This window comes from Vulpes lagopus, chromosome 4 (assembly GCF_018345385.1).
Source record: "Vulpes lagopus strain Blue_001 chromosome 4, ASM1834538v1, whole genome shotgun sequence".
NCBI classification, from domain to species: domain Eukaryota; kingdom Metazoa; phylum Chordata; class Mammalia; order Carnivora; family Canidae; genus Vulpes; species Vulpes lagopus.
In genome coordinates, this window is record NC_054827.1 from 52,058,446 (window position 1) to 52,074,727 (window position 16,282).

Below are 16,282 nucleotides of genomic sequence, written 5' to 3' on the forward strand. Positions count from 1 at the left end.
ATTAAAAAAATATTATTTATTTATTTATTTATTTATTCATTCATTCATTCATTCATGAGAGGCACAGAGAGAGAAAGAGAAAGGCAGAGACACAGGCAGAGAAGCCTGTGAAGCAGGCTCCACGAAGGGAGCCTGACATGGGACTCAATCCTGGGTGTCCAGGATCACTCCCTGGGCCAAAGGTGGCGCTAAACTGCTGAGTCACTCGGGCTGCCCTTATATTTAATTTGTTTGGTGTTTAATGCACTGGTCTGTTCTCATACTTGATATACTCAGACTTTTAGATTTGACCTGTGTCCTAAGACTTTCAGTTTGTTGAGAATGTTCTTTTTATGCTACATGCAATAGGTCGGTTAGTTTTGTGGCTCTTTTAGGAAGATATTTTGGACTAACCACCAATTTAGATGGTCAATAAGGAGCTCCTGTAATAGACATAGAAAACTCTCCATCAATGAATCTATCCGGGGATCCCTGGGTGGCGCAGTGGTTTGGCGCCTGCCTTTGGCCCAGGGTGCGATCCTGCAGACCCGGGATCGAATCCCACGTCGGGCTCCCGGTGCATGGAGCCTGCTTCTTCCTCCGCCTGTGTCCCTGCCTCTCTCTCTCTCTCTGTGACTATCATAAATAAATAAAAAATTAAAAAAAAAAAAATGAATCTATCCTGTCTCAGAAAACACATGTAGGGCAGCCCGGGTGGCTCAGCAGTTTAGCCCCGCCTTCAGCCCAGGGCGTGATCCTGGAGACCTGGGATCGAGTCCTACGTCAGGCTCCCTGCATGGAGCCTGCTTCTCCCTCTGCCTGTGTCTCTGCCTCTCTCTCTGTCTCTCATGAATAAATAAATAAAATCTTTTAAAAAAAGAAAAAGAGGGGATCCCTGGGTGGCGCAGCGGTTTAGCGCCTGCCTTTGGTCCAGGGCGCGATCCTGGAGACCCGGGATCGAATCCCACATCGGGCTCCGGTGCATGGAGCCTGCTTCCCCCTCTGCCTGTGTCTCTGCCTCTCTCTCTCTCTCTCTCTGTGACTATCATAAATAAATAAACAAAGAAACAAATAAATAAATTTAAAAAAAGAAAAAAAGAAAAAAAGAAAAAGAAAACACATGTAAGTAGAATGAAAAAGGTCTTAGGATCTACATTGGTTTAGTTCTGTTGTCTACTTTAACGTGAACTTATATTACCAGACCTCCATTTAAGTTAAAAAACTGCATCTGGATAGTTTCTGTGGCCAGTCTTCCCCCCAGTTTCACGATCCTCCTCTCTTGTTCCCTTGCTGTCACTTAAAAAACATTTCAGTTCTAAGTTCAGCATAAATGTTTTACTGGTTTTCTAGTTCTTAATACCTTGGGCTTTACTGTTTATTTCCTTTTTACTAAGTCTTCTTATGTTTTACTGTTTGTTTTATTGATTCCATCTTTTTTTTTTTTTTAAGAAATGCTTTCTTTTGAACTTACAAATGAGTAGTTAAGAAAAAGGACTATGAAGACGGAGTTGGCAGTTTAAAAGACATTTCCCTCGATCTATTTCCTTTGAAGTTTGTTCCTGCATCTAAATCTCTAAAATTAGGCACTTAGAAGCTTTGAGGGAAATGTGTGAAGAAAAAAGGAAAGGCTGAAGAGGGTGGAATGTTCAATTCTCAACTTATCCTTTTCCAGATGCTTTACAAGTAAAAGCATTATTTTTATATGCTTATATGTATTTGTGTATACACACACACACACACACACACGATGCTTTTTTTTAAAGACTTTAAAAAATTTATTCATTCATGAGAGACACAGGCAGAGAGAGAAGCAGGTTCCCTGCAGGGAGCCCGATGTGGGACTCAATCCCAGGACTCTAGGATTATGCCATGGGCTGAAGGCAGGTGCTCAACCACTGAGCCACCCAGGCTTCCCTATATGATGCTTTTTAAAAAGTGAGTTTCTGGAACTCATGATTATGTAAATAATAAAATGCCTCTCCCATATACTGCTTTCTGAACCTGTTGTGTTGCTTGTAGATGCAGAGAATTTTATATTTTTTGCATGTATTTGTCAACAGTACCTCAGAAGAATCTACTGGGAAGACATGCTAACTCTTACTTGGTTGCTCTTTAACCATTCCCATGATACTTTTCACAAATCTTAATATTTCATGAATCTAGTGAAGCATTACTATGATTTTACAGAGACAGAAGGAGATGCAGTGAAGGTTACGTGGCTGAAGGTCACAAGGCCGGTGAGGAGAACTACATCTCAACCTGTGACCTTGGAATTGCAAACCCAGTCTGTTTTACCAGGGCTACATTGAAATCAAGGGCAAAATCCTTCATGCACACCAAACAGCAAACATTCGAGGGAAAACACAAATAGTTTTGGTCTTGACCAGAAAAATCCAGTTAAACATCTGGCTAACTCTGGAAAACTGTGTGGAGGTTCCTCAAAGAGTTAAAAATAGACCTGCCCTACGACCCAGCAATTGCACTGTTGGGGATTTACCCCAAAGATTCAGATGCAATGAAACGTCGGGACACCTGCACCCCGATGTTTCTATCAGCAATGGCCACAATAGCCAAACTGTGGAAGGAGCCTCGGTGTCCATCGAAAGATGAATGGATAAAGAAGATGTGGTTTATGTATACAATGGAATATTACTCAGCAATTAGAAACGACAAATACCCACCATTTGCTTCAACGTGGATGGAACTGGAGGGTATTATGCTGAGTGAAATAAGTCAATCGGAGAAGGACAAGCAGTGTATGTTTTCATTCATTTGGGGAATATGAATAATAGTGAAAGGGAATATAAAGGAAGGGAGAAGAAATGTTGGGAAATATCAGGAAGGGAGACAGAACATAAAGACTCCTAACTCTGGGAAACGAACTAGGGGTGGTGGAAGGGGAGGAGGGCGGGTGTTGGAGGGGAATGGGTGACGGGCACTGAGGGGGGCACTTGACGGGATGAGCACTGGGTGTTTTTCTGTATGTTGGTAAATTGAACACCAATAAAAATTAATTAAAAAAAAAAAAAAAACATCTGGCTAGCCTACACCTGCAGTGAAAGGCATATTTTTTCTGATTGCACTCAGTCCTCGTCTTAAAGGTCAGTTGCTGGTGTCCTGAAACATGTTACTTTTATGGCATCAAGACTTACCTCCTCTTTCTGATCCTCTGTGTTCCATCTGGTCCACCATGTTCAGTACAGGCTATTTTAAGTGAGGTAGCATTTGCTGTGTCAGATGGGTTTCAGGGCACACCTTATATACAAATAAATTTTAGTTATAGTTTCTGATTTTCAGCAGTGGCGTACTAATCTACTGTGAAGTTGTCTACAGACTTCCCTATCGATCAGTGCTAAGGTTCCCTGTGCATTCAGGGGCCGGCAGCAAACCAACACACGGATTCTTTGCTTGTTTTCTGACTCAGGTCATCTATTGGTGTCTGATTCAGTTTCCCTTTAAAATATTCTTCCAATTCTTCCAAGCTCCTTCCATTCAAGCCTTCTCCACAAGTTGGAGATGGTATAACTCAAAACATCCACTGGGTTGTTTTACACTGTGCTCAGGCGGACAGCCTTTCTCAGCACGACGTCCTGGGTTAATCTTCCACCCACCTGGCTCAGCTGCACTGGCCAAGAATAACAAAGTGTGCACTTTTGTGAGCAAATCCCTGGGATCTTGCCAATGCCTTAAAACACACAACTGTCCTTCACACAAATTAGGACAAGTCTACTTGTCTGTGTCCTCTAGAACTAGCATGTGGCAGGCACATGGAAAGTGCTCAGGAAAAAGTTCTCAGTGACTGGATGGATCCTCGGTCCCCTGCTGAAGTTATGTCTGTCAGACACAAAGTACCCAATTTTAAGTAGTTTTTAAGACAATAATATGGGCCCTAGCCATACCATCTGCATCATGTATCTTTAAAAATAATAATTTATCAAAACATATATAATGGGACTCTTACTAATTCAGGAATTATTGGCAGGGCAATTATTGCCTGTACTTCTAATGTTACAGGAAGAGAAAATCATAGCTTCAGTAGCTGTTTGTCCTCTTGCCTGTGCACTTTGCCCTTTTCCTGAGAGGCAGAAACAAGGGTTAAAAAGTACTTTAGCAGGACAACGTGCATGTGGTTAACACTACTGTACTATTTGCTTAAAAGTGCTTAAGATGGTAAATTTTACAACAGAAAAGTATCTTTTTTTTGAAGTTCAATTTGCCAACATATACTATAACACCTAGTGCTCATCCCATCACAGAAAAGTACTTTAAAATAAAAAATGTACTAGACAGGGCTAGATCTTTGGAACTTGAAACAAACAACAACAAAAAAATCAGAGAAGCCCTCAGAACCTCATTGGAAACTGTTAGAATAGTTAATTGAGGAGCTATTTTTGGGTATACAAAAGTCTCTCTCAAAGGAGTAACACCTCACACACTGGCCAAGTTGGTTAAGTCCAGGCTTTTTCACAGAACTTGCAAAGCCCTGAGGGGCCCTGGGTGGCTTAGTCAGTTAGCATCTTTTTTTTTTTTTAAGATTTTATTTATTTATTCATGAGAGACACACACACAGGCAGAGACACAGGCAGAGGGAGAAGCAGGCTCCATGCTGGGAGCCAGACATGGGACTCGATCCTGGGTTTCCAGGATCACGCCCTGGGCCAAAGGCAGACGCTCATCCATTGAGCCACCCAGGCGACCCAGCATCTAACTCTTGATATCAGCTCAGGTCATGATCTCAGGGTCATGGGATCAAGTCCTGCATCATGCCCATCAGGCTATGTGCTCAGAACAGAGACTGTTTGTCCCTCTCCCTCAGCTCTTTTCGCCACTTGCATTATGTGCATGACTGCACTCTTTCTCTCAAATAATAAAATCTTAAAAAAAAAAAAGAGGGACACCTGGGTAGCTCAGCAGTTGAATGTTTGCCTTTGGCCCAGGGCATGATCCTGGAGTCCCAGGATCGAGTCCCACATTGGGCTCCCTGCATGAAGCCTGCTTCTCTCTCTGCCTGTGTCTCTGCCTTTATCTCTCATGAATAAATGAAATCTTAAAAAAAAAAAGAACTTGCAAAATCCTTCAGGGTCTGGCCTGTTTCTGGGTGAAACCCATAGTCAGTGCTCTGTTTCAGTTCCTTGAACAGGATGCTTTCTTGTGCACTTTCCCCATCATTTTTATCTTTAAAATTTTTTAAAAAGTTATTTAAGATTTTTAATGTCTTTTTTTCCTTTTTAAAGATTTTATTTATTCATGAGAGACACACAGAGAGAGAGGGAGGCAGAGTCACAGGCAGAGGGAGAAGCAGGCTCCATGCAGGAAGCCCGACATGGGATTCGATCTTGGGTCTCCAGGATCAGGCCCTGAAGGCAGCACTAAACTGCTGAGCCACCTGGGCTGCCCCATTATTAATTTCTATACCCAGTATGGGGCTTGAACTCAACCCTGAGACCAAGAGTTGTATGCTCCTCTGACTAGACCAGCTAGGCACTCCAGTAATTTTGTGTGTGTAAGCCCTATACTCAAAGTCGGGCTTGAACTCACAACCTGGAGATCAAAAGTCACATGTTCTACTACTGAGCCAGGCAGGCACCCCCTCTTGTCTTACTCATCCTTAAGAGCTCAGCTTAAACACCATCTCTTTAGGGAGGCCTTCCTTAAACTTCCCAGGTTTGGGCTTCTTGCTATCTCTGGATTGAGCCATCGATTGGTCCATGCTCTCACAGAAGTCTAGATTTTTCCTTTGTAGCATTTTTTTTTAAAGATTTTATTTATTTATTCATGAGAGAGAGAGAGAGAGAGAGAGAGGCAGAGACACAGGCAGAGGGAGAAGAGGCTCCATGCAGGGAGCCTGATGTGGGACTTGATCCTGGGACTCCAGGATGACACCCTGGGCCGAAGGCAGGTGCTAAACTGCTGAGCCACCTAGGGATCCTCTGTAGCATTTAAACAATTTTATTTATGTAATGATATTAATCTTTCACACAAGCCTCAAAGTTCCATGAGGTAGGGACTGTTTTCTCTTGCTAACCATGGTATTACTACGGCCCCAGTACCTTATGTACAGCAGGTAGTGTACACTCAGTACTCTCTTAGTAGGTACAGCCTTTCCCCCAAATCTAGCTCAGTAGATACTACTCTCCAAGGAGACGTGGACAGTTCAGAAACTTTGTGAGCTTGGTGGTGGAGACAGTGGTTGAAGGGCCAGAGGGATGGCAGAGGTAAGGGCTGGTGTAATGGGATCCTGGGGAGATGTAATGATGCTCATTTAACGAGTCTCCTCCCATGATCCCAACCTTCCATTCCCACCCCAAATGAGTCTGTCTTCAACCACCTATGCATTCATTTCTCCAGAGAAAGAGGTAAACCTCACAGTATAAAACCAAAGCCAGAATAACTCTGCAGAATTAGAAAGTGTCCAAGGAACCAGCTACAACTCGACTGAATGGGACTTCAACACAGAAATGATCGTGTTCCTCCAAATACTCTTCAGTCTTGGAAGCTCACACTCCTCCAGCAAGTAGAAAGATAAAAACACCTTCTTCTGTGGTCAGCTGCTGAGGAAGAACTTTTCTCTTCTGATGAACCAGCACTATTTCTTTTTTGTGGCTCTTTTCCCTTCTCCTTTCCTAGGTTTTCCTTTGCCACGAAGCTTCTTGAGACGCAGCTGCTCATCCTTGAAGTCCTGATGCTCATCTCTGAGTGGAGAAGGGAAAATAATCAGCTAGTATATCTACCTGATGGGAAAAGCAGACCCGTCTAGCATGGTTCCCTTTAGCTGTTCTGGTAACTGGGCCTTGACTTCTGCAGGGAACAGAAAGGACAAGGAGTCCCCAGCATACACAGGGGCTGTGTTCTAAAAGTTCATTTCCAAATCACAGTGTCCCCTCATAGAAACAATGCCTCACAAGCAACTGACATTCCCAGGCCAGCCCATGTGAGTCTATGCAACTATGACACAATGTTAATCACCCCAAATTTCCCTAGAATGGTTAAGACTGAACATAGGGAAGCAGAAAGTGGATCTCAGCTTCAACAGCTACACAGAGACCCTGAGAGCCCCAGGAATTAGCACCTACCACAAAGGGGAAGAGGTCTGAAGGAAGCTGCCTTCATGGCTGTGGACAATCCACACAAAAAGGCTGCTGGGGAAAGGCTCGGAAGGAAGCCAAATCAAAAGACAGGTGCTTTAGAGATGCCCTGTCTGAACATCCGGATGGGGGTAAGCTGAAGACTGCCTAAGATTAAATACCTAAAACAGTGTAGCATTTAAATATGTAAGGTCTGGAGCCCATTTCAACCTGGGTTCAAATCACAGCTCCATCTCCCACTGAGTGGCTGTGTGTCCTTGGATATGTGACCTGCCCTCTCTGTATCTTAGTTTCCTCACCTGTCAAGTGTGGATAGTAATGGCATACAAATTAAATAAGAGGGGATGTGCTGGGCCCAACTGTTAACTCCTTAGGTAGTTTTAAAACAGACTGGTTTTGTAGGGTACACTGTTCATTCCATGAACATGATGGATACAGCTGACCTCTTTGAAATTAGATATGATTGCCCCCAAATCATCCATTCTCAACAGAGCAGCCAGAGTAATGCTTCTAAATTATAAGAGATCACATCAACCCTCTGCTCACAGGCCCACAGACGGTTCCATTTCACCCAGAGCCAAGACCTTGTCATGGCCCTCAGAGCCTTTCACGATCTGCCTGTGGCCCTACCACTCTCTTTGCCGCCTATGCTAGTCCTGAAGACGTCAGAACTCCCACCTCAGGGCCTTTGCTCTGCTCTTGCCTCTGCCTAAACAGTTTTTCCCCACATCCCACTTGTCTCACCACCTTCAAGCCTCTGCTTAGACCTCACCTGCTGAAAGAGGCTGACTTTGACTCTCCTGGTCAATACTGTGACCTATCCTCTCCCCACCCACCATGTGCCCTGGGAGTATTCTTCGTCCTGCTCAGACGGCTTTCCTATTTTTTCCCCACAGCACACTCAGCTTCATGGCATATCCATCATTTATTCCTCCACTATGTTTGTTCTCTTCTTCACCCCCTCCTCCATTCCCGTCAACCCTCAACCAGGGGGACAGCTCCAAAGCTAGGAGTCTTTGTGATGATAAAACCCAACCACCTGTGTGACTGATTGTTCAGGAGAACCTGTGCCTCCCTCCCTTATTTGCAGGTCTGAGAGTAATGTTTTCTCTACTGAAGACTGTCTAGTTTCATCCTGCCTGATGCCACAGGAGGCCTTCCATTAGAGGCACCATTTACCATAACTAGTGACTAAATACATGAAAATAATTGTGCTTTTCCATGGAAAACTAAATGCTACCCCATCCCCAAAGATAGTCAAGGTTTTATCTTTCAAACAAATGGAGAGTGGCACCAAACCGGTAAATTAAAATAGCTGAATGTGATTTTGTTATGGGTTATAATTTCTACTCAGGAGATCTGCTTTCTAGTGATATTTTATTCTGGATCATAATAAAATTAATTTTTATTTTCTGAGCCCAGACTAATAGTGAGAAAGCCCAAGAGCAATTCCAGAAATTCAAAATATGTCATGGATTCTAATCTCGATTATATTAACTAAGAAAATCTATTCTAGGGCAGCCCGGGTGGCTCAGCAGTTTAGTGCTGCCTTCAGCCCAGGGCCTGGTCCTGGAGACCCGGGATTGAGTCCCACATCAGGCTCCCTGCATGGAGCCTGCCTCTCTCTCTCTCTCTCTGTTTCCCATGAATAAATAAATAAAATCTTCAAAAAAAAAAAAATCTATTCTATTTTGCTCAACTGTTCCCCTAGTGCTCAGATAAGTGTCCATACACAGAAGGTACTTAAAAAAATATATCTTAAAAATATATCCACAGAGGCGCACCTGGGTGGCTCAGTTTTAAGTGTCTGCCTTCAGCTCAGGTCATGATTGGGCTCCCTGTTTAGTAGGGAGCCTGCGTTTCCCCCTTTCCCTCTCCCGGTCCCTCCCCCTGCTAGTTAGTGCATGCTCTGTCACATAAATAAAATCTTTAAATATAAATATATATCCATTGGATAGATGAAAGTACCAATTTTTAGCTACGTGGAATGAACTATCAATTTTATTATACTAGAGTGAATAGTCCCAAATTAACTTTGGTATTGCTGTCCTAAGACAAGTCCAATTCAAACATGTTACATTTTCTCAAAAAGTAGATTTCTATTTTTTAAAAGATTTTATTTACTTATTCATTAGAGACACAGAGAGGGGCAGAGACACAAGCAGAGAGAGAAGCAGGCTCCATGCAAGGAGCCTGATGTAGGACTTGATCTTGACACTCCAGGATCATGCCTCTCAACCACTGAGCCACCACCCAGTGGTCTTTTATTTTTAAGTAACCTCTACATCCAATGTGGGGCTCAAACCGTGAGATCAAGAGTCATAAGATCTAACGACTTAGCCAGCCAGGCACCCCAAAAAGTAGATTTATTTTAACTTTACACTATTACGCACTGTTTGAATTCTTTTATGATGGGCATGTATTACTATGGTAATTAAGACTTCTTTTAAAGAAAATGACCATGTAGGTATTTGATCTTTTTTCTTTCTAGAGCAATAGTCCTGAGCACCATTTCCTATACATACACTAACATATCACATGGTATGAAGAACCTATGTGATCCATATATTACTCTTTTTAATTTTTTCTTTTAAGTAGGCACCACACCCAGTGTGGAACCCAAGGCAGGGCTTGAACTCAGGAGCCTGAGGTCAAGACCTGAGCTGAGGTCGAGCCTGGTACTCCATTGACTGAGCTACTTCGGTGCCCGCTCATATTACTATTAAAGCTGAACTACAACTCATTTAGACTAAGTTAATATTATCAGAAAGGGTACATACTAAAAATGCCAGAAGAAGGTAGAAGGAAATAGGAACACCAACAAAACTGCCATTAGGAGAGAAAGGAGTCTCCCAGAAACCGGCTAGGAAGGAGATTGGCTTTGGGGCAGGGACTCTCCTCATCTGACCAATGAGGACCTGCTGCTCTGGCAGCCTGTGGGGACAAAGCAGGGATGGGTGGGGTCCAGGTTTTCCTCTGCATCCCTTTAGAGTGCCTTTAAATTAATAAATAAACATATCTGTAGCTCAGTCTCTAGTCAATGTTAGTCCAGTTTTAGACATAATTAAAATGTCTTCCCTAAGTACAAGTTTCCTTTTTTGTTTCAGTGTGTCCATTATGAGTATTTTAAAAGCCTTTCCCCCTCAAAACTGTGCCTTTGAACCTGAACCAACTGGGCTTGAATATAAGAACCACAAAACTGTAAGGATAAAAAAGGCTTTTTCCTTCTCTAATCTACTGGAAAAAATCTCTTACAGGTTACTATTTGTGTTCTTTGTCATTACCTATAGAGGCCAAAGAAACGTAGTGTCCCCATGAGTGCAAAATAAGTGTTGTGATTTGGATACCAGTCATAAGTCTCCTTCCTCTTGGCCAAAGGCTGCTCACTAAACAGTTTCACCACTTTCATTGATTTGGAGTCAGTAGGCCTGGCAATTTCACCGAACAGCCGGGCGCTCAGACGAGTCATGCGCAAGGCATATTCTGAAAGGGAAGACATTTCCTGAGCAGCAAGAGGCCCTACAGGAAATGAGAAGATAAACAGGTTAGTATATGAAATTCCAAGATTATCTAATGAACACTTTAGAAATAAAAACAGCCAGCCACATGTGAATCAGTCTTGTGACAGGCAGGGCATGCCTTGGAATGGAGAAATATCTACAGTCCAAATGGTTGTTTCCTTTACATGCTTTCCATTTCTAATTTTTACATTTGATGTTCCCATACTATTGCCTTGCTGTGCTGCCCTTTTTACAGCAAACCATTCTGTTATTTACTGATAGTCAGTTTACCCATTTGTAGGCTAGATGAGGATGGGCAAGTGAGTTATCCAACCACAGCATTATTATACCTTTAGAAAACACCCATCTCAGCAATCTGTAGAATAAAAATGCTGACTGCTTGCCATATAAAGGTTTAATCATGGCAGAGAAATAATTATCCTGTTGTCTTTATTATCAGCCCTTTGAACACTGTTCTCCTCAAGGGCTCCAGATGGCTCTGAGAACTGCTAATGAGTTATGAGGTCATTTAGCCTCTAGGTTGCTGGATTGAATTCTGCCTAGAGACTGAGAGCCGTTTGGGAAAAACAAAACAGAGATAGCTCAGCAGCTCTTTAAGATTCATTTTATTCCTGAATAGAAGGACTTATAGGTTATAAGGTTATCTTCCATCTTCTATATTGTCTTAATGCATACTAGCTAAGTCATTAGCTAAAAACAGTAACTTTTTCTTTAGAGGCACAGAATGTTGAAATAAGTACAAGAATAATATGTCATAAGCAGAAATTACAGCTAATATATATCAAAAATTATATGGGCAATACATGAAAATCAGGAATGCTGTTGGTGAAATAACTGTCTCATTCCATTCCAGACCAGATGTAGAGGTCACCTCTGGCAGGATATGCTAATTTATGTGAAATTTTGTAGTGAGATGAGAACCTTTGAGATGAGAGACCATCTTTGGGGACAGTTCTGTGGGGATGAAAAGGAATTGATAAACAGAAAAAAAGGCATAGACCTATCCTGAAAGTACAATGGGAGAAATATACAAAAACAAACAAAAAAACTGAAAAACAAAAAAACCGACCCTCTAGGGCACCTGGCTGACTCGGTCAGTAAAGCACGTGATTCTTGATCTTGGGGTCATGAGTTCAAGCCCCATGCTGGGTGCAGAGTTACTATTAAAAAAAAAATCTTAAAACCCAAACAAGAATGAGGTCAAGTAAATTTCAAAATAACTCTTGCAAGAAAAAAAAAAAAAAACAAACCCAAAACCTGTGTTTAAATTAAGGAATTTTTCATGTCTATTTCTAGATGCATTGAAAGAACAGAGGCTGACCTCAAACTAACCGCAGAATGTCAATCTCAAACCATTTAACAATCTGAACACCAACCAAATGAGCCAATAGTGCCATCTGAAGGCCAGCAATGGGAAAACTGTCGGATCCAGGGTCTCTTCCCTGTCCCTCGAAACTGGAGATCACCTGCAAGCCTTGCTTCCTCCTTTTCCTTTCAGCACTCCCATTCTCAGATTCACTTCCTTCTCAACTCTAGCTCCATTGTGTGGGCAGGAGTGGGCTGGGCTGCCTCCTTAGGGGTAGGGTTATAGTTTCATCAATGAGAAAAAAAGGGCATTAACAGTTTAATGTATAAATAGGATATAGTAACAAATCAGTGCCTTGCAGATACCTGCAAGTTGCCTTTAGAGGCTACAGTGTCTTTGTATGCTTTACTTTTTCTCTCCCTTCAGTTAAAATTATCTTTTTTCAAACATGAGATTAAAAAAACAAAACTAAAAATAATGGTTTCTTAGTCAACTTTGCTTTGTTTTTGCTTAATTGCTATAATGGCATTTAAATAGATTTCTGTTGCAAGTGCACAGTATTTTCACAATCAGTTATTTGGTGGTCAAAACTATTGTTTTGTTGCAGTGTTCTCACTTATGTGTTCTGAATTCCTTCACCTTATATTTTTAAATGAAGAGGCAGCATGGAGTCCTGAGGCCTGGGTTTGCATCCTGGCTCTGCCATTTATTGGCTGGGTTAAAGTTAGTGGTTTTCTAAATCTGACTTTCCTTTTTGGGAAACAAAGCTTGTGGAAATAAGTTAGAAATAAGAGGGATAAGTTAAAGCCGTTGCACTCCGTAAAGGGTAACTTAAAAAGAAAAAAACCTAAACGTGTTTTTAAGTTTGGGGTTCATATGATCTAGTCGGGCACAGTTATTTATTCCTTTTCCTTATTTATTTTTTAAAAATACATCTTTAAAAAGATTTTTATTTATTTGAGAGAGAGAGCATGAGCAGGGGCAGAGGGAGAAGCAGGCCCCCCCACTGAGCAGGGAGCCCGATGTGCAGCTCAATCCCAGGACCCTGGGATGGTGACCCTGAGGCGAAGGCAGACACTTAACTCACTGAGCCACCCAGGTGCCCCCTATTCCTTGTCTTCATCTAATCTCATCAGGAGAAACACACTCCATGCAGTTAAACCTCTAAATCCCTGGAATGACATCTTTACTTATAAAAACTGACAGCCAGAGAAACACAAGGGAGGGGACCAGCAGCTTGGTAACTTGACAGACAGCAAAGAGGAAGGGACTCCTTGGGAAAATAAGTGGTCACTGAAACCACCACAGGATGTTAACTTCTGTGCAGGGCCACTTTGCAATGTAGCAAATTACTGGGACATTGAGAAGTAACGAGGTCTCATTAGAATCCACTGGGACGTGGTTATACCACAAAATCCAAGTCCTAAAACTTTTATGATGGAGAAAGGAAATAAGCCTCTTCAAACCTGAATCCCTTACTAGTAATAAAGATCCATTTGCCAAACAGAAGAAAATTGAAAATGATTATAACAATTATCAATTACTGCTTTGTAGTCTCCTTCCACAGACCAGACATATATCTCTGATGAAGAAAGGCATAGGAGCTTGGTATGCTTTTCTTTTAACACAGACTAAAACAGCTAAACAGTTCTGTTGTCCGTAAATACTGGTCCTAAGACTATCAGATGGTCACTTTTTACTATCTTAAATTCTTTTTTTTAATTGGGGAGAGAGCCTTACTTAGGATTTTTCAGGACCCAGTATGCATCCTTACACAATCTTCCAATTTTATCTTAAAAATAAAAGAATGATTATGTTCAAGACATTAAAGGGAAATAATTTACATCAGTGAATTTTCATTGCACAAGACAGTCACTTAAAAACGTCATTTTTTCCTTAAATGTGATCTTAAGAAAACAGAATAAAGAAAAATTAACTGGAGTGGGAAATGCTAAGCAAAAATAAATAAACAAATAAAACACACACACACATCTATTTTCAAATGTGCTGGGCTGGAGCAAGACATGTTAAGCACACACAAGAAAATGCATTTTTTTTTTTTTTTTTTTTACTTTGGCATAAAAGGGCAAGTTTCTTTGATTTTTAGGATAGGTTTGGTGCATTTGAAAGCTCAAGTTTTGGCTCTGGACTAGTTTTGCCTTTTTCCTTTGAAAAGGGCAGCTAGGGATCCCTGGGTGGCGCAGCGGTTTGGCGCCTTCCTTTGGCCCAGGGCACAATCCTGGAGACCCGGGATCGAATCCCACGTCGGGCTCCCAGGGCATGGAGCCTGCTTCTCCCTCTGCCTATGTCTCTGCCTCTCTCTCTCTCTCTCTCTCTGTGACTATCATAAATAAATAAAAGTTAACAAAAAATAAAAAAATAAAAAAAAAAAAAGAAAAGAAAAGGGCAGCTGAAGAGCTGGAGTTCCTAACATGGGTATCCCTGAGCGCGGCGAATCCCTTGGAACTTTAAAACGGTACGAAGCGTGCCTGTGTGTGTCTGTGCGCAAATTATGCGGGGGTGGGGAGCTTTCTCCAGTTTCTCAGAAAACCACTGGTTAGCGGAAAGCACCAGCTCTGGACTCTTGCGCTTTGATGGCGACGTCGTGTCTGCAGCAGTGACGGTTCTTTGCCTGGGTTTCCTCACCTCCGACCTGAGAACAAGCAGACGCCTCCCTGCGTGGACGCGGACCTCAAAACTCAGGTGCAGGGTGGGTGCCTCCTACTCATCAGGCCTCGGGGAACCCACACCTTCTGCACACGTAGCTCACGGAAAAACAACCTAAACGTGATGTTTTATTATTCCTAAAGTCTGGCACTAATCGTTCCACTGGGTCGCAGGGACGTGAACGGCTCTGAACCTATGCCCGCTTGACTCAGTCCAACGACAACGCCTCCGATCCCCTGCAACTGGCCGGATCCCGCTTGCCTGTGCTGAAGCAGGTGTCAAGCCAGCCGGCGCTCGCCTCGGTACGGCATTTTATTTATTTATTTTTTATAATCTCTACACGCAAGGTGGGGCTCGAAGGCCCCGAGGTCGAGGCGCACGCTTTACCCACCGAGCCAGCCAGGCACCCGCAAATACTGTTTTTTCCAACTGGCAACAAAATCAATTTGCATCCCCCCCCCCCCCCCCCCAGCTACGGTGCAGAAATGCCGCGTGAGGAGCCGAGGAACCGAGCCGCGCTCGCTCCCTAACCGGGAAGACAGGAACTGCGCCGGAGAGGAAGCTACGCTAGCGTCCTGCGTTCGGTCAAGTCCCCAATTCACGCAGGAAAGGGTCACCCTGCTTGCAGGGCGGTGTGAGACCTCCGAGCTGGTTGATAATGAAATCGCCTCTTCTTATTCTTGGGGACTCTAGACGGTCGGAGACCCTTGCGGGACCTCTCCAACGACCCCCCACCCCCGTCACCCCCGTCACCCCCAAGCTCTCGGACACCCTTACCTACTCGCGACCTTCCTCTCCCACGCGCCCCTCTCCCGGAAGGCCCGCCCCCCGGGCCGGCTCCACGCTCCCGCGGGACGGAGTCTACCACCGAGAGCAGCGGAGAAACGGAAGCTTGCGGCTAGAGCGGAGCGCTGGGGAACCCGGAACTACTAGCGCTCTCGCTCGGAGGCCGCAGAGGTCATCGCTGGCGCCTGCGCAGTGAGGGGCGTGCGCCGCGTAGGCGGAGCGGCGGAGGCGGTTTACGGAGACCGTCGCCCTACGAGAACGTCTTGCCGGGTTTGCTGAGTGTGTTTTGTTGGGAGATGCCTACAGGGCTGCCTTCCGTAGTGGTTATGCGCGTGCTACGTAGTGAAGGAGGAATGCACCCCCCCCCCCCCCGCTCCTCCTTTCTTCCTATTTTCTTTCCCTTTGCATCCGGCTGAGGCCTCGGCGCGCTCCGGGGGCACTGCCCGACTTGGGGCTGAAGGGTCTTCCGGCCCCTCGGGGAGGCCGTTGCCCTCGCGTTCCCCTTCCCGCTCCTCCTCTAGTGGTCCATTAGTACCATCTGTAGAAGGCCATTCTCCACTCCCTTTCGCAGGATTAGGGTGGATTTGGGCTGCCGGTGGGTCTCCCCGCTGGCCCGGAAGCTTCTTCAGGGAGGAGGGATGGGGGATCTGTCTGACTCCCCCGCAGAGCGTAGAATTCCTGTATTTCCCTCGGCGCTAAACCGGCTGTCAGGCAGGCCACACCGCCTGGGCCTTGTACGAAGCATTTATCGACTGAGAGTTGGGCTGGGAACACTATTTTCTGAGCGTTCTTCGAGGCCTTTCATAAAGACTGTAACACGTGCCCTGGAAATAGGGCACATGAGCAGCCAGCCCTATACCTGGGGGGGATCCTATAGACACTCTCCTCCCTCCTACAGAATTGTGTTACCACCACCTGAGGCCGAGGCAGACGCTCAA

General features: G+C 44.0%; 1 protein-coding gene across 1 annotated transcript; it reads right to left on the minus strand.

Annotated features, from left to right (window-relative positions):
* Positions 1-5,912: 5,912 nt before the first annotated feature.
* Positions 5,913-15,490, minus strand: MRPS33 (mitochondrial ribosomal protein S33). Its single transcript, XM_041753652.1, has 3 exons — positions 15,336-15,490; positions 10,349-10,583; positions 5,913-6,671 (listed from the first exon to the last, which is right to left on the minus strand). Exons 2-3 carry the CDS (start codon positions 10,561-10,563, stop codon positions 6,566-6,568), a joined length of 321 nt encoding a protein of 106 aa, XP_041609586.1. The 5' UTR covers positions 10,564-10,583; positions 15,336-15,490; the 3' UTR covers positions 5,913-6,565.
* Between the last annotated feature and the right edge of the window lie 792 nt (positions 15,491-16,282).

Bases quoted from the DNA above. Each gene is read 5' to 3' on its own strand.
- MRPS33 (XM_041753652.1), bottom strand. From the start codon at position 10,563: ATGTCTTCCCTTTCAGAATATGCCTTGCGCATGACTCGTCTGAGCGCC. The intron at 6,672-10,348 runs GTAATGACAAAG...TTCTCCACTCAG, and splicing joins CGTTTCTTTGGCCTCTATAG to AGATGAGCATCAGGACTTCA.